This window comes from Osmia lignaria, chromosome 14 (assembly GCF_051020975.1).
Source record: "Osmia lignaria lignaria isolate PbOS001 chromosome 14, iyOsmLign1, whole genome shotgun sequence".
In the NCBI taxonomy this organism is placed as follows: Eukaryota; Metazoa; Arthropoda; class Insecta; order Hymenoptera; family Megachilidae; genus Osmia; species Osmia lignaria.
This window is the reverse complement of record NC_135045.1, coordinates 5,611,124-5,633,636: the sequence shown is the minus strand read 5'-3', so window position 1 is coordinate 5,633,636 and position 22,513 is coordinate 5,611,124. Positions and strand designations below refer to the sequence as shown.

General features: G+C 33.7%; 1 protein-coding gene across 2 annotated transcripts in view; it reads right to left on the bottom strand.

Annotated features, from left to right (window-relative positions):
- The window catches only part of LOC117607271 (limbic system-associated membrane protein), a 145,119-nt gene that overhangs the window by 33,492 nt on the left and 89,114 nt on the right, over positions 1–22,513 (bottom strand). Inside the window, exons 3-4 of one of the 2 annotated variants that reach the window (XM_034330802.2) lie at positions 6,747–7,031; positions 3,336–3,543 (exon numbers count right to left, since the gene is read on the bottom strand). In XM_034330802.2, coding sequence (XP_034186693.2) covers positions 3,336–3,543; positions 6,747–6,806 — 268 coding nt within the window. In that variant the 5' untranslated portion in view covers positions 6,807–7,031. The remainder of the gene's footprint in view (positions 1–3,335; positions 3,544–6,746; positions 7,032–22,513) is intronic. The other variant, XM_034330801.2, reaches the window with a different exon arrangement.

The window sequence follows — 22,513 nt, the reverse complement described above, 5'->3', positions numbered from 1 at the left end:
TCGTTAAAATTAAGATTTTGAGAACTTCTGCTTTCCTCATATCATCGGTTTTGCTAGAGGAACCCTCTTTAATCGATTCTGTAAGGTGAAACGGAGCAAGTGCAGACTGGTTTTTGTAAAGTTGGAATTTAAACCTGTGTATTTTCAATCTGCTAGGACTCTAATTTTCTTTGTAAATTTTCATTTTGATAGGAAATTGTACAAAATGTCAAATACCCTGCACTTTCCCCGAAAATGAGGCAAGAGCGTACCTTTGAGTTAAAAATGCTTTGAATCCTTGTTTCATATTCAATAGGGTAACAGCAGAATTATTAACAAGCCTGCTATAAAATGCTTTTGTTTAGTTTTATAGTTATCAATTTTTAAACAAAGCACTTTTTGCTGAAATATAAAAGGGGGTATAGCGAAAACACGTCCACTCTTGCGCGACATCTATGTATATCGGAATGGCTTATATTAATTTTGAATAAATTACTACACATTAGCTAGGAAAATTTCGCTCATATTATCATAAAAATAACCGTCATATGCACTTGGCCCGTTTGTGAATTTACCCCGTTCCACCTTATGTCTTCTTGTATCTTCAAATATTTATTATATTACAAGTGTTTCGTTAATATTTAAATTTTTGCATGATATGCCAATAATAAAACAGTGGAACAAGAATTTTTGGAGCTTACTACGTGCCCGAAAGAAAGTAACATCCAGACGGAAAGAGAAAAAGACGATGACCACCGTTACACGGACGGAACTCAGAAGATTATATTGCTGCAGATAGAATGCACGGAACTCCTGCATCTCGAGAATACCAATTTGATTTTCGTACGAATACCGGAAACCGAGTCGGAAGCTCGTAAAGTATACAACAAACGTGGCCAACGAACCTTATATCGAGTCAGTGCACAGGCTAAAAGTACCATTCTGTAATAAAACAAGAAATGAGAAGGTACTTGAGAAAAATATTATGAAAGCTATCATCCTCTTTGCTATGAAGCAGATTTGAGGGATACTTCAATATAATTATTTATTATATTCCTAGACAACGGGAGTATCAAGTTGCTGCATAAATAATGGCCAATTTTGAAATACAGGCAGTCTGATATGATTTTATGACATAAAAGTACTGCAGAATAGTACTCGGGCTACATTAATTTGAAACTGAAATTTTCATGAAAATAATTGAACATTTTAAAAATATTTTTAATGCAAAATGAAGAGAGTAAAATTCGTATATTACGCCTCAATAACAAATTAAAAGAGTTAATAGATAAACAAATTTCTATGAGAAGAAATTAACTTTCAAATAAGACACCACGACCAACTAATATTAATATCATAGGACCAGGAACCAAAATGTAAGAACAAACTCTAATATTATGTAATGTACTATAAATATAAGAAATTATTGAAGTACAGGGATGCGGATGAATTAAACAAACTTCATTCAGAATATTTGGATGGCAAACATTTCGAAAGCCAGTAACACCATCAATGTTCTACCAAAGTGGAGAAATCCGAGTGATTTTCCCTCCAACGAATACGATGAATCAATGTTTGTTAATGAAACGAAAAGCAGTTTGTTCAGAACATCCTATGCAAATTGACTCTAGTGAATTGCACTTGAATGTTTTTCGCGAAATCGAGCATGATCATGATAACCTTTAAAGTTCAAGTGTATGTACATACAGGGTGTTCCGTCAACCTTACATACTATAGACGGAAATGTTTCTTCTAAAAATTATTATTCTTATAAATGAAATATTATATTTTATTTGCTATATCACAGGATATTTAGTTCCTCTTAAGAATACCAAATACATTTTTTTATTTTTTAAATAAACCTTCAGGTTGAAAACATTTTAACATATCATCTCATTTATAAATATATTTTATATAGCTCCTTTACGATAATTATCGCATCCCTTGCATTATGGATTGCTGTAAAACATGCCCATAGAATGAACAACAAATGTGTAATCAACACAGGGCAGAACACTTTTATGACTTCGCCTATAAAACAAGCGTTTCACTCATAAAACATTCTTCGTGCAATTTTCCATAGCCAATACATCATACACAGAGGGTGGACAGAGTAATGGAAACATAGGAATTTTTAAATACTTTTTTCCCCTTTCAATAACTCTTCTGATCAACACAATTGATTGATTTTAATGCCACTAAATCGATTTGATTATTTATCTTATATTTATTAATAAAAAAAAATATTTGCGAAATACATGATTAAGTTAGAGTGAAAGGATTAACATTCGGCTCTAATATTTCATCTTTATACATTTAGGGTTGTTTTTCTCAAGATCAATACCGCATGCAGCAAAACATTTAAAATGATACAAAATATTTAAAATCAGTATTTCCGGTTGCTTTAGTTATAACAGATACGGTTGTTTTTATTAGCATTCAACGTGTTTATAACAGAAGCGTGTATTTGCAACAAGTGTTTGCATTTTTTACTCAACTTCTGTGTTTTCCACAGCCAGCTTTCCTGCAGCTGTCGAAATACCTGAAGCTATGAATTCCAAAATAGTACAAATCCAATCAACATTTTCAAAAACAACAAAGTTTGCTTTGAAAAGAAAAAAGTCATGAAAAAGTCTGCACATTCTTTGAAGCTGCTCTTTTAAATGTTATATGAATAATCCACATGGTGTCAGAAAATAGAATCGTGTTGTTTTGAATGGTTTGAATTGAATCGATCGCAAAATGGAAGTCAATTTAAAGTATTCGTCCACCGAAAATAAAGTAGACGAGAAAGAATATCAGCGCGAGGACTAAAAGAATTGAAAGAACGAAAGAGAAGAAGGGTGCATTCGTTGAAAAGGCACACACGAGGTTTCATTTCCGAGAAGGGCTGTAAAGATTGCTCGCGTGCAACCCTCTATATGGCGTTCTCGCAAACCCGACCATATTGCTCCATAATAATAAGGTTAATGCTTTGCAAATTAAGTAGACGCGAAAAGCCTTTCGCGTGGCTTTACGTTCGTTTAAACTGTTCAAGCTTGATCTTTGCGACTATGCTCGGTTAACTTAACTGGATTCGAGGCTACGATATTTCCTATACGAAAACATTAGTTTTAACTTGTAAATAGTGAGTAAACATTAGTTTTAACTTGAGATAAAACTCATTCATCTGGAAATTTCGTCAAAACTAATAAAATTCAAAAATTTCATGAAATAAATGAAAAAAATCCACCTCTAAATTTCGCCGAATTACGCTTGAAAATACATTTTCTGGAGAGCATTCGGTAAAAATTTATAAAATTCTATCAGATTACTTGGAAAAGCAACGAAACCAAAATGATGTTAAGCTTACTTACCGACAACTTCCAGATAACCGATTTGACTTTTCATTGGATCCGTATTAATCTGACACATGTACCATCCCCTGTCAGATTCTCTTACTTCTCGTATGTGGAGAAACCATGTACGATGATCGCTATGAGAAACAGCTATCCGATGGTTCTTCGTGATTACGTGAGTGGCTATCGTCAGTATGGTTTGAGTATCCACCCGTAGCCAAGCAACCTGTAAAGAATTCAAAGTTATTGTTATGATACACCAGATCATCTCGGCACGAACATCAGGTGCATTCTTTCCAATATTAAATTTTTAAAAAAATGTACTTATAAAAATTTATGAAAAGCAGTTACTAACAATAAATGATTCAAATATCTGTTGAACTGAGATTTTTAAAACTTAATAATTTATATAATTGTAATTATTTTAGAAAAAATGAAATTTGTCCCGTGTAGCATCAACTTCATCACAATATCATGGATGATCGAGAAAATAACTGTATGGATGAAGCTGTGCAAATAAAAGCATCGTTGTATTAGTGCATCTCCTGTAATTGAATTACAATTTCATTTACTGAAGAACTGAAGAAAATGGCAAATATTTGATGCATTTGAACAAGTCACGATGACGAAAAAGGTACACCGTAAAGCGCTCATACTTTCATCTAAAATTAAAGCTATCGTAGATAGGACGAAGTTCTTACGTAACATTTGCTGTCAATAATTCGAAATCTATAACAGTTTAAACAATAATAAAATAACGTAAGATGGTGAACAAATCACCGTTATTTAAAATACACGTTAAATAAAAAAAAATTTTTAAAAACACGAAAAAAGTATTCATTTTTAAGTCAATAATTGCTTTTATCATTGTAAGTAGTACCTTTTTAGAAAAGTAAAATAAACTTTATTCAACATTACGAAATTCTATTTCACTTCAATATTTCCACGGTTAAAAATTTTTTTCTTTAGTCACCCAAGATTCAACCCGAATACCCCAAAAATTAAATTTTAAAACAAAGTCCGACTAAAAATTTACTTCGTTCTTTTTATTATAAACAATACTCAATTCTCCCGGTACCGATCTATTTCAAAACCCCCTGCATACGGTATAAAGAATTTTTCCCAGCAACCGAGCCAACGGTGCTCCTGTCGAAAGAACTTTCGTTACACCGGTAACTTGCTTTAACTGTTTCACCCCTGGAAAAGAGAACGGGAACGAAGAACAAGCAGCGTAAACATTCACCCAACTGGCAGTAGTTTGGTGCCAGTCGGCGGGAGAAAAAAGATAAAAAATTTGTGGAGGATGTTTAAGGGCGATGGAAACACGAAAAGCCGACGTTCCTTGGCACAAAAGCGTGGCCTGCGTTCGTTTGCTGTAGATCAGGCCGTTAAGAAAATGTGATCCGTTTTTGTGAAATAGTCTGAAAGTACCGAAAACTATTCACCCAGGGGACCGCATTGAGGTTGTACCGTCTGCCAACGTTGAATCATTCGCACGCATCTGCATTCTCCGTTCTGCTTTGTGCCGCGGTTACCAGCATGTGATCACGTATTTTCCACGCTTATATGCACACGCGCTTTGCTACTGCTACCGGTCCCGGCAATATTTTCATTCGTACCGCGTGCATCTACTCTCAAAGGCTAAGGATAATGGAATTGCCATTTCACTGGGTAAACATTTATCAATGGATATGTTATGGATTGTAATTTATGGAACCACGAATTCTGACTTTCGTATCGAAATGTTGATTTTCCTTTCACAGATTTGAATGCAACGAGGGCCAACTACTTGCAAACACTTTGCTCTATAGAAAATGATTGATGATTCATAAAAATTATTTCTCACGTAGTAATATACAGTAATTTTCATATAATAATTCATAAATCAAGGAATCAAAAAATGGCCATTTTGGGAAAAATAACTCAAATTGATTTCAATTCATTTGTTTAGGCAATTAGAAAATACTTGTTCCTCTTCTAAAGGGCCTATGAAATTTCCAAAATTCATCATCGTATGTTTCAGCGACAAGACGAAGTTTCCATGTTCGACTCCTATGCAATGAAAAGTTAGTTTTACAACAATCTCGAACTTGGTACAACCTCCCACAAACATTAACTACTTGTCCAACAATCTATAACTTGTTAATTAGTTATATTAAGTACTGAAGCATAAAACCGCATACTCGAAATTCTCGATCTTTCATCTATATCTACCTTTTGAACCAGTTGTAGTGCATTAATTTGATTATAAAGTATCGTCCAAATATTGATTGCTTCGTGATATTGGGTCAAAACGTAAGGAACAGTGAAAGGTTATAACTAAATCAAATCCGTATCGAATGTACGGACAATTTTCTGGCAAATTTCACTTCGGAGTTGAACAGAATATTAGAAAAATGGATGTGACATGATTTGAGTAGAAAAAAAAGAATCACATACAAAGGAACCATCGCCGCATTCATGTTGTCTCGGTAGAAATTTCAGCCGTTTCTTGGCAGAATTATTACAGGGGGTGAAAAATGGATATTGCACTGTAATGTTTGTCGCAACAAGCAGTGGATAAATATGGAAGGTGATACGTCCTGACCTACTGCAAGACAAGAGTTGAACCTGAAGAGGATAATATGTAAGGTAGGTGTGCACAACTTTTCCTTGTTAATGTTTAGAGCAGTATATAATTTTTTAAAATACTCATTTAGTGAAATTTTCAAATAACATATACAGTTTAGATTCTTATCTAGCATCTGAAGTAATTAATACGGCGGACCATGAAGAGAACCACAATTTTAATTCAATTTCGTATTTCATATTATTATCATTTTTTAAATTTCACACTCTACAAATATATGAAACCCTTTCATTAAAAAAATTATACATTTAATTTTAGTTCAAGGATTAAAGAAGTGATTTTTAACTTACAAAAATCGATGAAATTGCTGTAAGATTCACTGCAAAGGTGGGATCAAATTATATCCTTCAAAAAGAGTATATAAGTAATAAAATATGAATAAAAATTGCAAAGTTAAATAATCCCCAGTTCACTTATAATAGTTCTTTTAATTTCCAGAATCGACCATTTTCTCTGACACAGTTTCGTGTTTCTTTTAGTAATAAATTCCACGCTTATCTCAAGGCATAGGTACACCTACTCTAAAATACTAGAAAGAAGTGATTCAGATAAATGGTATGCGCTAATAATTAAATAAATTCAATAGAAGAAAGACTAGCCGGTACTGTGTCGTTTACCGATGACCATCAAGATATTTAACGTATTAAGGGACGAAGGGTCTAGCGTTAAAAACAACGTCGACGCAAGGGAGCACACGGTTTGCGTAGAGGTATCTCCGTAAATTACAGGAATTCACAGGAGAAGCCGTAAATACTTGGTTATCATACTTGGCGGAAGCACGGACGGGGCATTATACGTACATTCGCGTACATCGTGGCCAGGGATGGCGCTAACCGTGGATATGGCTTCACCGTTTCCATTCATCGGTGTGGATATCAAATGCAATAGTTCATGCCGCGTTTCCGACTAGGTGGTCGACCAGTCCTCGACCAGTCTGCCTCCTAATCCAACCGCCCACCGTTTCACACCGGTACCTGGCAGATTTACAGACACCGGCCTTGATATCTGCATCCGAGAGTCCACCGCTAGTTCCACTTGTCCCGGATCTGTATACTTTCCGTCAACTCGCGTTCTCGCGACGTCACCTTTCAGATAAATCAGACCGAACATAAGCTCCAACCGGTTAATCAGAGATCTTTCGCACCGAGTTCTCGCCGACGTATTTGAATCGACGCGCCTATCTGCTAATTAATGCAGCGTAATTTTCTCTGATGCGCTAACCGTGCCAGAAAGTTTTGTCTGCAATATTCTTAACGGCTTATCGATGCAGAAGTTTCGCTTATCGCTTGCATTAAACACTCAGTTTAAGTAGAATCTGATCGTTTACTTATTTACAAAAATCAGAAACGTATAAAATTGACGGAGTTATAAGTAATCATATTGATTATATTTATCTTTATCCTACTCACTTTGAATTATAAAACATAATATGTATTCCATATAAATCGAGGAAAAATATAGAAAAAGCACTTCATCCGGCACATCCGATGAACAAACATATTTTACGAATATGTATATTTATTTACGTTACGTCGAACAAAGTTAAATAATGTTGCGTACAAAGCTCTTCACCGTCATTACGTTATGTCAATATATCAGCTATTCACTGAGATAGTACTGGAATAAAACTCTTAATAACTCTGATGAAAATAAACCGTAATTTACGTATTCTGTGCGAAGTGCTGGAAAAATAAAGCATGTATTTTGTAATACAATTACTTCTTTAAATATCTTTCTTGGGAAGATTTGGGTCAATTGATACTGCGAATAATATTCTAATTCAGAAGAATTTAAAATATAATTGCAATGTAAATATTTAAAGTTTCTGAATTTGGAGAGTAATATTGAAATATAATGAACTTGAACAGAAAATTTAATATTGCTTAATAAGAGATTCATATCATTCGATAATTCCATACGTACGAGGGGGAAATTGATATCATTCAATAATTTACGGTAATTTAGTGACGTTTATGCATCGAGCTTCGATACTTATGAACATATTTGTATTCGTGTTTGCTCCATAGACGAGCGCCAAGTTTCGAAACTTTTGTGACGCACGTAACAGCTTTAAGAGAAATTTGAAACTTCGGTATACTAGTTCATAACTTAGATATTATCTAAAATGTGATTTGACGTACCAGATACGCGTGAATTTAAACCGATGAGCATGCGTGAAATTGTTCAATCTCTGCTAAAACCACTGGAAAAACTTTGTAAATATTTCCTTATTCAAAACTATTAAATTGAAATAAATTTTTATTTAACTCTAAGTACAAAATCAAGTAACTTTATCAGTAATATTATGAAATTAATTTTTTTAATATATATTGAAAAATTTATATTCCTTGATTAAAAATTCAATGTTTCATATATTACAACTATTTTGCAAAAATACCTGTAGATTTAATCTTCTAAAGAAGGTAAAGCTATAACTTTTGTCCATTTATTTCTTTGTTTCAAAGACCATCTTTATCATCAACTGAATTTCTTGACAGGTCACTTGGATGCTGAGTCAACCAATATTAACAGAAAATGAAAGCGAGTTCTATTTACAAAAGAAGCAGGGCTTTAAATTCCGCAACTTTCGTGATTAGATTGCTTCTTGGCTGAAATTGGACTAGGATCGTAAGATTAATATTTTCGCGACTGTATATGCACGCAGCTGTCAACAACCACAGTTCTGAAAGGTAAATACGAGTTTTATAGCTCTGCGGTGTCGTACGTTTCGAATAGCCCTCTGTAGTTTGTGTATACAGTGGATGCTATTAGTAAGTTGTATAACTCTCAAACGAAACTCAGAGTTTACATATAAGAAAATAAAATACATCAAGTATATATTAAGACCAGCCTTACATTGGTAATACTGTGAGCTGGAAAAGTGTCCATACACTCTTTTGTATGTTGGATCAAACAATTTGAATTTTTTGAGAAGCTATTATAAAATAAGTTTTTGTCTTTTTGAAAAATTACAATTGGACGAAATCGAAAAAATTGGATATTTCTTGAAATTCGACATTTAATATGCAACAACATAATACTTAACCCTTGAACAGTGGAGCCAGGGTCAATCGTGATCAAAATTTGCAAAATATATACAAAAACATTAATTTAAAGTTAAATGTATAATATTTAAAAGAACAGTATAAAATTTAAAAAATAAAGGTAATATGGAATACAAACTTACATTAAAATTGTGGCTCTCTCTATGGTCCGCTGTCCGAGGATTACATTAAAGTACTTGAATAAACAAATTTATGTAATTTGCTTATAATGTTTGTTTTGTAAATCCATTGTATGAAACCTTCCACCAACATTAAACAACTACAGTAATATCATTAAATTAAATATGTATATTTTTCGTTTAGTACCAACAAATTAATCTAAATTCATTTAGTATTAAATTTTAATTTGATTGCTTCCCTTAATCATAATTATAATCTACAAAAAGAAATATATATTTCTTTTGAAAGGCCAATTATAGAGTTTATAAGTACATTTGTTTTTCTTTTCAAAGTCTGTTAATTGGAACGGGATTCATGGTATAAAATGAGTTAAGGCACGCAAGAAAATTGGTTCGACGGTTAACGGTTGAAATGTCTTAAACATTGAAACAGCAGTTTGAGTGGCAGAAACGAATTGTGAATCGAAGCTTTCATCAAACTGGTAGACGTTTCACTTCATTCCGTCTGCATTGGAATAAAGTTCACAAAACCCTAACCACCGTCACGTCACCCCCAAACCATTTTGCTCGCAAGTTTTCAGGGTCGATACACGTTTACTGGAACCGCTCTTAAGTTGTTCGATAACTGTATCAAGCCACTTTGAAACTTTCCTGTAACTTCATTAACAACAGGTAAATGCCTTGAATTGCTGTGTTATATTTTCAAACGCGAGGCGAGCAAAATAAAAAAAAAAAGAATGATTGAATTTTTTCTCATGGACCCTGGAAACTGAAATTTTCTGCTTTTAATTCATCTAGTTGCGAATTCATTTACGCGGATATAAAGTTACCTTAGAATTCTCTTTAATCGAATTAACTTGAATGTAGTAATTCCATTAGGGCGAGACTAAGGATAGAATGAAGAAGTCGAAGAAGTATGATAACACTGAGAAGAAAAAAAAGATGATTTTGTTAAAGTCGGGACATATTATTTTCAGTATCTAAATTAATTAAAGTTAGTTACTATTCATTTTTATGAAAGAATTAATTTAGCAACTAAGAATTACATTTGAAAATATTTAGAATATGAAATAAATTTTATGAAACAATTTTTTGGGAGTTAAAAGACTGAATTTTCTTTAACATATGAGCAACGATGTAATATATTTTTGGGTTTTGTTTTTTCTTTTTAAGTATATCTTTCATATGATATCGGAAGCTGTTACAGTTTTATACATATAATGTGTACTTACTTCGTCCCTGTGTACCTAAAATATTGCAGAATAAAAGCACCAGTAAAACACGAAGTGAACCACTTTCCTGGCTCTTTATCAGAAATGTCGATGTCATGTTTCAGAAAATGTACTATTATCCATTTCGTTATTTATGAATTGATATTTCCTCGACTTCGAAACTGCCTTGAAACTTTGAAACCATTTTACTAAAATGTATGTTACTTTAATGCACGTATAATTCAAACTGCTACGAATTTCTTGTCTCCAAGCTGTTTGATTTTTTTGAAATAAATTCAATCTTGTTACGTAAAACTATAACATAAAAGTCGTTAAAGAAGAATGTAATTAAAAACCTATACTCGTTGTGGAAAAGTATTCACAGAGTGTTAAGTGTTGAATATGGTTTGAAAAAAAAACAAAAAAAAAATGAACGGAATTTAACGCTGGGATCGGCGTAGCTTGCCTAGTTGGTAATGAGTTAAGTAAAGTTAACACAAAACTAACTGTTCACTCGCATAAACACATTCCGAGACCTCGAACCTAATCCTGAGTAGAACTAACTTCTCAGGTCGGTATCGTTTCAGTTGACTAGCTTAACATGTTAAACATGGGTCATAGGTTAACTTCAGAATCAAAATATCCACTTCCCTTTTAAGAAAACGTTCTACAAATTTGTATCATTTTTCCTTCAAGGCCTTTAGCAATCCTGTATCATTTTTCATAGCTCTTCCTTGTAACTTGAATAGTATGTTTTATAGTCTTTTAAATAATATAATTTATTTTTAATAATTCTTTGGTTTTTTGAAAGATCGACGAAATTGTCTTAGAATAAATAAAATGAAATAGATTAGAAATAAATATTCTAAGTCAATTACTACTTGTTAAATGGTTCTAAGTGCAAATATTGAAATAAAATGTACGATATACGAAAAGTTCACCGAATCATAATTCCTCGAAACAATTCGACGAAAAACAATCCATCGAAATTAAATTTCACTAAAAAAAAATTCACTGAAAGTATTCTCCGAACAGCTAAGTTCTCGATACTCTCTATCATTCAATAGTTAATGGTGAGTCTGAAAATTGTTAACTGTAATTGTTTAAATAGAACGATCAAAGAAATTCAGATTTAGAGATATATTAAATGAATATATTAAATTAACTGTTTACTGGGCAATTAGCAGAATCGAATAATATGCAAGGTACAGTAACCTGTCATAATGACGAGGATGTTAAGTTAATTATGGTCTTCAAAGTAATCTACGGATGGGAGAGCATTAGGTACAATCTCAGGGGAATCTCCCGAAATGTCAGTACGAAATGTCATACAAGTGTGGCGCTGGTAATCCTCTTCACCACTCATCCTTTACCTCTTCAACAAGCACTGAGTCAAAGGTTCCTTTACCTCTTCTCGTTCCAGTTATGCACAAAAGGATGAAGATCAAACAGAGTTGATGTACTGATCCGTGATCTGAATGCATGCTTGCATTATACGAATCGATAACGAAATCATAAAGAAACTGAGAATGTAGCAGAACTAATTACATATCGAACGTGGATTCGTTTGTCGATTAATAAGACCAAGGATGAAAATGAAAACAATTTTACTCGCTATTTCATCTAATTTAAAATTCATTTTTAGTTTAATTTTAAATATATTTATCTCGGATTACCGTTTGAGGAATAATTAAAAAATTAACTAATTCCGAGTGCTTTTAACACTTTAATTTCTACGTAAAAATTTTTTGAAATTTAGTATCTTATATTTCTAAATATTTAAAATATTATTTATCAAATTATCCCCCATAAAAATAAATGTAATTTTACCATTCTATTTAATGTACATAATTTATAGAGAAGTGTAGAAATATTGTTTAGAATTTTTCTATTTAAGTAACTTCGCTTGAAAATTTTCCTCACATTTTCTTAAGGAACGTACACACAATACATTATTAGCCCTGCACGTGGAGTTTAAAAGCAAATATAAAGTAGAAGAAAATTAAACTCATTTATGTAATCATTTTTTTATGAGTTTCAATTTAGATGCAGTACGTATAATGAGAAACATTTGTGAAACACTTGGTACATCTGTTTCATCGATATGTAGGTAAGGTAGGCTTCTAAGAATTATGGATAATAATATAAATATGAATTCAAATTTGAAAACGTGTGATATATACCTATGCTAAATATTAACAAATAGAAATAATTTTGTCAGTATTGAAAAATGTTAACACTTCACTAAAAATAAAGTAAATTTTTGTAATATTAAAGATATAAAACTATAGGTATTTTAGAAATATTTACATCCTAAATTATTTAATTTTATAAGAATAATATTATTTAATACCATAGCAAATGTAAATGATTTTATTGTTATTAGAAAATATTAGAACGTAATTGATTGAAACATAATTTCTTGATTATAAGACATATGGATTCATTAACCGCGTAAATAACGGATATAATTAAGATTTGATAAGAACGCGCATACTATATCCCTGACAGGTAAGTAAGACGGTAATTCTGGTACAGCTTACGAACCAATATTCCACGCAGTTTGTACCGCCTTGTGTGCACATCCTGGATCCGAGCTTAACTCGTCCAAGGAAAGTCGTAAAAAATGTTATTTCAGTAAACGAGACAGTAAAGCGCTACCTTTATGCATTTAATGTTTTCGCAGTCTTACATCATCTTTATAACTCTTTACTTGGAACGTTACGTTACATTAATTTTCCACCTTGCTTCCCACTTTGTTTCGGTGTAAAACAACTGGTACATTTATGTTCCTTCGTATACGTATCTGTGCTTACCAAAATAAATTAATTGCATGAAAGAAGTTACAGATGCTTTATTTTAAAATATTCAATGATAATGTTGTTTAATAAGATATTTCTGAAAAAGATAATATGTAAATTATTCTAATTAATATCATCGTGATTTTATGGCCGAAGATGGTTTCAAAATTAAATAAGGGATGTTGTTTAAAAAATACCGGAAATGTCCAGAAAGTGCAGGTATTATTAAAATATTATAAAATGAATTAGAACAATAATATATCAAAAGAGGATTAAAAAGTGGAATTACAGTAGTTTGATTTTTTTCTTATTTGCTTTATCTCTTCAATGAACATTGCACCGTTCCAGGAAAGATAAAGATCAGCTAATTTGTCCGCTAATGTTCGATCTAAATATGTACCTATCCCCTGAGTACTGGAAACAAAATTCTATTGCAATCGCAATTAGGAGCAGTAGAGAAGTAACCTTCTCTTGCGTTTCTACGATAATTACATGTTGTTTGCTATTTGTACTATACAGCCACTGAAAATAACGGAACTGTTCTTCTGTTGCTATCTTTCTGAACTGGACAATTCGTATCGTAACAGCCTACAATTTGCTCAAGAATATTGAACTCGGTTATTACTAATATTTCATTCCTAAACAAGTACCGTATTCTAAATACAAAATGGTTACTAAAAACGTAACATTAAACAAAATTCTTCAATTTTAAAATGAAAATTGAATTGCAATTAAAATTTTAATAACGGTATACCTATTCTGTTAACATTTCTAAACAATGATTACTCAAACAGTCAACATGGTTTCAATTTCCTTAAGCTTCGTAGCTCTCATCTCCATTACGAAACCTTTCAAAGCAACGTTGAATTATGCGTTTTGTAACTGATACTTGGCCAAATGCGATATTGATTTCCCAACAGTTTCGGATAGGATCTAAGGCCGCTTGAAACTCGTATAGTAAAATGGTTCGTAAATCACGTGCCTGCATCCTGCACTTTTAGACTCGTAAAAACGGTGCACTGCTATGAAAACGCGAAACAAACGCGATATAAATACAGTGAAGATGGCTGAGCAAGTCAACGGTCGTCAAATGTATAACCTGTTAACTGGATGATTTTTTAACCGAGGAAAAGTCATTTTCTTTTTGTATACGTAATAGCATAATAAATAAACATGTCCTACAATTTTTACAATAGAAATTTTTAAGGCAAAGTACTCTCGGTAAATATACATTTACTGAATTTTGATGGTACCAAAACTGTTCAAGAAATTATTTTAACCCTATCGCTACGGTCATCTCTGCCAGGAGCTGTACTCGTATATTTCTATACCTGAAGGTGAATAACATAATTTTGGTCACAACATTTGATTTGCAATGGAAAATGTTTATTTCTAATTATCATATCAAAATTTCAATTGCATATTTGCTATTCTGAAATGTAAACACAACTATAATGACTCGCAATATGCAATAATCGTTCCAAAGCAAACGACTATATGTGGATAATCATAGTGGTGAAAAGGTTAATCATAGAGAAAAAAAGCAGGCAATTTATCCTGAAAATAATCGCGGCTATACAAACAGAAAATAAACTTCAATTTATTTCGATATACAGTGATAATGATAACCTAGTAATTACTGCATAAAAGCAGTAGATGATATACGAAATAGAAAAGCTTCAATTCGAATTAACGTTGAATTTATGCGTTTAAGAGTGTAATGTAGTGTTGGTTACCTGGTAACTAATGATCTCAAAACTTGTGAAATGAACTTTCCGCGGGACGAGTAAACTGAACCAAACGAAGGCGAGTTTTACGTAACGTCAAGGAGGTTCGTAATTTAACTCACTAATTTCCAAGCGATTGAGGCGCAACGAGGTGAAACAAAAAAGAAAAAGGAAAAAGAAATGACCAATTTGTTGAACGCTTTGATGCTTCATGCAATAAATTTGAAAGTACCATTGACGAAAGATGAAAAATAAAGATTTTAACATTCTTCAATAGTATTTAGGAAATTATGTTTTTTTGACAACAATTAAAGGTGTTTAACCCTCGGTTGTTATTAGAGGTATACGTGACCCACAGTTTCACTGTTCTACAATTTTACCCACATTTTTTGTTAAACCTCTTAACATACACTGCACCCATTTTTTCCATGATTTTCAGTTTCTATAAAAATCTGCGATAGCACTTTTGACCAACCAAGTTTTTTTGCTGTGTACCCTTAGCCCCTACATGCAATGTGAAAGGCTTTAATCGTGCCTTTCTTTGTTTTAGATAATTGCTTTTTAAGAAACATTACTCTTTTTTTTATTGTATTATATAAAATTTGAAACATTGGCCAGCGGTGACCATTATGATGGTCAACGTGTTAGCTGGATAAGAGAAGAGGGCAGGATTTTAAACAAAAGCAGTAAACAAAATGGAGAACCATTCAGTTTACAATACTCATAAAAGTTTCGAACGTACTTGGCCATGGTTCGATTACTGTAAAGTACTTCTTACAATTCTCAAAGAACTTTTAAAGAGTTTAAACCTACGTGTAGGTTCGAGTCTATTTACAAGTATCGCTTCTCTTTTACAAAGTGCTCATGAACTGTTAAAAGACGGCCAGTCAAATTTAAACTTGCTTGTAATATACTATTAGGCAATATTAACTATTCTCATCGTGGGTTTTAACCAATTTAACACTGAGTTAAATTAATTGGACGTTGTTAACCCTTCACTGATAATGTGGGGTCTGACATACTACAATTATTTTATTTATTAAAACGATTGATTGTCATTTGTTTAAAAATTTCATTGTTCCTCTAAAATTATCTCACCAGTTAATGGTTAGCGCGTTAATTTGCATGTCACGCATATGTGAGTGAATTTCCATAGGAATTTCCACTTGGATTTCCATAGAAATCCATCGACCGTATTATTAGAAATTCTTTGACTTACCTAGTAATATTAGAAGTTTAAATTTACGGGTAATAAATACAATGAAATATTGCGAAAATAATAGATCAGATTTGTTCAAAATAGAAATGCTACTTAATAAAATTTTCAACAGCACCAGTATCGCAGTTATCGTGTAATTTAAGATCAGGAAGGAGGTAGAGTAATGAATATTTTTCGAGGACCAGCTAGAGTTACAGCAATAAGCGAAATAATTAATTGAGACTCCTCAATTTTAGTAACTTTTAAACGGATGTTTTTCAAAATCCCTCCACTTACACATTTATTTATTTACTATGAATCGCATGGATGTTGCTACACAATGAAGAGTGATATAATGTACATATGAAAGAATGATGTACGCATAAGAATAATTAATGTGCATGCAGAACTTAAATGTTACTGAGGGTGTTACAAACGCATTATTGCTGCACTTTTTTTAGTTAATTACTTTCCAAAATGTTCTGAATGGAATTGCAATAGTGTTCCCTGGATTCGCTTTCAAAGGTAGCGGTGGTGATAACTTTCTCACAAGTCCACAAATTGTTCGTTCAAATATGCAGGATATTCAGGAAATGTGGTAAACTTTAGTTACGGGCAGTACTCATCGAAACAAATAACGAATGTTTCATAAACATGGGTTCAAGAGTCCTTTATTTTAGAATAATAAGCTATTTTCGTGTGTCTCCAAGTAATCGAATGACCGCATATCTATTTGAAAGTTATCAACGATCCTAGATAAACGTACGGTATCAAACACGATAGTCTTCTGTAGACTATATGTATTGATGAAATGTTTATGCAATTATTTTTATCAGGTCTCAAGTATCTATCATACTAATATGCCATTAACATAAATATTAACATAAGCTTCTTTTTGTTATTTGCATATATCCAATTTATCATGCAATTATAACACAATCAACCCTGATTGTGATGTCTTATATTGATCTAAGGATAAGTCAATGATGTATCACAACTTTGTACCACTAAATCTGAATGACAGGTGCAGAATATATCATAACGTAAGTTAACTGTAAACAATTGTTCCGAACAGTTATCGATTTAGGTGTAATCAACGGTCTGTCATTATATAATACGATAAATTGAACTGGAGAAATGGTTGAACCGAAGGACAGGCTAGGATTAACAGATGCATCAGCGCTTAAAGAGAATCATGATTAATACGTGGCCCGAAAACCGATGAATCGAATGTTCTTCGACGATCAGGGAAAACGAAAACGATGTTTGCAAATAGAGATTGATTTGGAGTAATCTAATGCATTGTGAACGGACAATAGAGTCGGTGGTTCAAATGTAGCTCTGAATCTATTGAAAATGAATTAACTAGGAAAATGCATGAAATTTTTTAAACAAACCGTTGGTTAAAACTGAGAATAATATCGTCGGTCTGGAAGAACAATGATGCAAGTGCAAAATAGTTATTTTACAAAAAAGAATGATTAAAATAATATAAATATTTAAATGCTAAGTAAAATTTAACAAAATATAGGAGAATCATTTTGACGGACCATTGAATGGTAAAAAATTTCATGTTAATGTTTCACAACAATTGTCAATGAAACGTATTTATATTTGTTCTACAATGAGTTCGATAGAACTAACAAAACTACGTTGAAACTTTCGAATTGGAGTAACTGTAACCGCTGATTAGCAAACGATAACCAAGGAACAAAGTTCCATGGAATTCCCTCTACATTCCTGAATTAAGCAAGATCGTAGTTAACGCTCTCTATTCACTGAATACTTAGACCCAAAGGCACCCTTAAACTTCGCAATTAAAATTCAAAGCACGATGATACCCGAGCAACGGAACCGTAAACCTCGAGAAAAGCTATGACTAGCCAGCTGGCCAATATTATAGCTTGGAGTAATAACAAAGTCTCCCTTGTTCTCAAATACTAACATCTACTCTAGTTATAATAACCGACTATATACAGTACCTTAAAGAAATATTGTTAAACTTCAAGCCGCTAAGTCGGAAAACACAGATTTCTTTGCGACACGGTTTCCAGGAGCAAATTAACTACCAGCCATTTTTTAAGTAAAATTTTGTAAATACAGTTATCTAGATTATTATTTATCGAGAATAATAACCCTTGAACAGCCTAGGTCAATTATGACCCAAATTTATAAAATATATATCTACAAAAATATTAATCTAAAGTTAAATGTATAATGTTTAAATTACAGTCTTACTGGAAGAATGATTTTTAAAGAAACAGTGTAAAATTTAAAAAATGAGAATTCTAATATAAAATTCAAAAGTACATTAAAATTGCGGCTCTCTTCATGGTCCGCCATCCAAGGGTTAATACTCTATTAATATATGTACATTTGTAAACCACAATTAATGACTTAATTTTTACCCCCAATTGTTAAATTGATTTAATATAGTATTCTCTTAGCATAGGAAGTGAAGAATACTTTCGCGAGACACTGTAACCGTAATTGTTATTTGTCATCATAATGGATAATCGGAAGCGTCAAATGACGCACTCGTGGCTTATAAACGGCGCGATTATTCTAACCTAGCCGATCCACCCTTTTCCAATGTCTCATCTTTCAGTTAAGGTAGCCGATCCCTTCAGTCTGGAAGAGTGTAATGTCGGTCGCAGGTTAGCCTGCTAGCTTTTGTAAATACATTCATTTGAATTTCATGCCATGCAACCCAACCAGATGAAAGTACTTTTCAATATCACCCCTTCGGTTGATCTCCCAGCTCAGTGAAGTGTCATCTCTTTTTTACAAATGATACTTTCAATGAAATTTGACAATAGGGACGTAAACATTTTTCTTTGTCAAAATGAAATTTCGTTAACTATTGTAGATATTTATGTACCGACCATTTTTTAAATATTTCCCCTCCTCCCCCAAAAATTTTATATTAAACTGCCCAGTCTATGATTTTCAACATAAAAAAGATCTAATCTTCGTCGACATAAAAAACTTTTGGCATCGCAAATGAAAAATCCCTCGTTCAAAGACCAGTTTTTCAGCCCTGAAATAAGTCCACACATTTTAAAGTAAATCGATTCTGTAGCTTTTGAGATATTTCGGTCAGCGAGTTTGAAAATGTAGTTTCGAGAAAAATGCGCTTGAAATACGTTGTGCTTTTTAGGAACGTTTGAAGAAACGATATCTGAACTCGCATGATCCCGTAGATTATGATGAGAATGATTTGCAATATTTAGGAAGTATTTTTAGAATACTGGCGCTGTTCACAATTTGCATTCTTCTTTGTTTTATTAATTGCCCGATTAATCAAAATTTGAGGTGGCGACCAGCATATCAGTCAACTTCCATAAAACCCACAGTTAGGTACTTGACGGTGGGCTTTGACATGGTAACACATAATTTTCCTATTCGCAGGTGATACGCGTCAAATATTGATAGTTAATATTTAGAAATGTCTACGCTATGTCCTATCGCCCTATTCTACTCCCAAGTCAGTCTAAATATGTTCCGTTTACCTCCTTCGTCACGCGATGGTATATGATCTGATTAGTAAATGTGACCATTTCGGCCAATAACGAAAATGTGTCCTGTCTTTATTATTGTGTTTCAATGGACGAGCCAATTACGTTATAATCAATCGGATCTGCATTCTTTCTGCACGCCAACTTCACCATATATCAGTTCCAGTCGTCCGATCATAAAACCCACCAGCCATTCTGCTTGTCTGGTTATTTACGAATTTCGCATCGCAATTCTACTTGCCTGACCACCTACGATTCCGCGTTCGAGTTCTAGTTGTCTGACTATCTACGTACTCTTTTCCATTTGCCCGACAGCACATCGTTTGTACGATCGCGTGCAACCCGGGCTTCCCTCGATTAAGGAGAAGGTGTAAAAGAAGGACACAACCAGCAGTGCTTATTCATCTTTGTTCTTTACGTACGAAGACAGGTTAGGTTTTACTAAATTCGAAAGTAAATGGATGCTTCTCACTTTACTCGTAATTTTAACGAAAAGAAATCTACGTGGTACCCGAATGTACAGCTTCGAGCATTGTGGGCTTCTTCAAGAACCGGAAGAGGAGGCCCGGGGAGGGGAATCGGCCCCTCCCCCAATGCACGTCCGAAGCGGGGCCGTAGGTGGCCAGGGTTGAAGCCCCAGTCATCACTGCACGCGGCCCGAGGAGTCCCGGCAAGGGGTGTGGTCCTCGATGTTGGCGGTGATAGCAAGGGTCTTGCACGTGACCCTCCCCCGAGATGCGGCGCCTATGCGCCAGGAGTGGAGGGTCCCGACGTGTTCGTTAGAGGTCCCGGGGCCCTCCTCTAGCTCCAGTGCAGGTAAGAATCCCACACTACCTCCGACCCCTCCCCAGGGGGATTGGAGGTGTCTTGTTGAACATTTCTTCCACGTAAGAAAAAGTTTCTTTAAGAAAAACGGCGATGTAGGGAAAGAAAGTTCCACCAGTCGTTATAATACTTGGAAAATCCAGAGTAATATTGGACGCGCATTTGAAAAATACAAGAATTTCAATAGTATTTAAACGCGAGTGATGGAGACTTTAACATTCACAGCGTCAGTTTCTATACAGAAATCTACCGTGCTCGATACTGTACCCTCTCTTTGCCTGATCGCGCGTTGACCCTTTTCCCTACACTGTTTATTTGCCCGTGTGAAACACTTTATAAAATATTTTCCAGTACTTCTGCGCTATTCAGACTCCACATCTGCTATTACACACGATTACGTTTTCTCAGCATTTAATCCATATAAGTGTATATGCTTATACTTTTTAAGCACTTTATAGTACTGTGAGGTTAACGTGACCCTTTTAAACGTGAAAGCAGGATGATGGCGCTTTTATTGCAATACACGACGCTAATTAAAACAGCTGGAAGTCGTAGCGGAAACAGTTTCAAAGCAGCCGGTGTAAGAAGTAAATCAATTAATTATGTCGAAGAAATTTGTGTAAATATTTTATGCAATTTTCCTAATCCGTTACACGGTACAGTGAAACTGTAGTAGAGTACAGAAAATAGACATGTACACTGCACCTACTTAAATTGCAGTTACTTTTTAAATAAATACTCTCTTCTATACTTGCTGGAAGTTTGAAACAGGTACTAATAATAAATTGTAAATTAGAATGTCATAATGGCGACAGAAACGTTCATTTTAATTACGAGTTCAAAATTACATACAACTATGCTAATCAAATTTTTCCTAAATTCTTAGCTTCTTTTATAAAATGAAAGTACATTGAATTTCTTTTGCAAGATGTTCACCGTACCTTTACCCATTTTTCAAAGGACTTTTAACTTCTTCGTAATATTTCCCCCGTTTCCTTTTACTACGCAATTCGTTCAAAGAATTTTCTTTCAGCTAAAATAAAGGCAATTAACGTTTCACACTGTGAAAGGTAGTGTCATTTTTAAAGTGGCGCGGTTCGTTCTTTCAAGGAACGTAATTGTTTCTGACGAACCGATGTCTGTAGAAAGCCACCATCAGAGGGTAACGAATCTCCACGATTTCCATGATATTCCATCTCGTTATAATTGAAACCGGTCGCTGATATTTTCAAACGTGGCCGACCCTCTCCCTCTCTCTCTCAGAATAGGTAGGTATTACTGGAAGTACCCGGCAAGCAAAAAGGAATCTAGAGCATAGACATCCAGGAAGGTTGTTTAACCCATTGACCTCGTTAAACGTTCACGAAAAAGTTAAGTGAATTTCTCTCTGTTCCTCCTCCTCTTTCTCTTCAACGTCCCAACTCTGACTATCCCTCAGTCTCAAGGATCTCCTTCGTACAGCAGCGAAACAGTTAATTAATTAATTAGCAACATTACAGGGAGGAATAAAAACGGGTCCTTGTCTGAAGAATACGGTCAATTTTCTTCCCAACCTATACAATGTAATTTCATTCGAACGAATTAACCGAAGAGCTGCCAATGGAGATGTATCCAGGTAATAACTTCGTAGCCACCAATTAGGGGATGAGAGAAGAAGGGTAAGAATGACGTCAGGATGGAATCCGATAAGATTTGAGTGCTTACCGTCTCGAGAACATAGCTTGTCGATCTTCCTAATTCTAGTCTACTGATCTCTCAAATCCCGGGTTTACAGAGATCTATAAATTGCGGATCTTGTAATATTGTCGATGATGCCTCAAATTCCCCATTACCGTTGAGTACTTCCATCTAACCTATGCTCTATTTGAATAGAATTATTTCAAGATGTTTATTCATGTAATGAGTTATATTTGTTCACTGCGGAATAGGTTCAAATCAATAGTTATCCATCTGATATGTATGTAAAAGTCTTCGACACTTTTAAAACATTCTTCTGATTAGTGGTTAGATTAGTTTTTATTAAAAGTATTCTCCATGTCTTTTATTAGGAAACAGTTTCTAATATGATCTCTCCAACACTTCTTAATATCTTCGTTGTTGGAT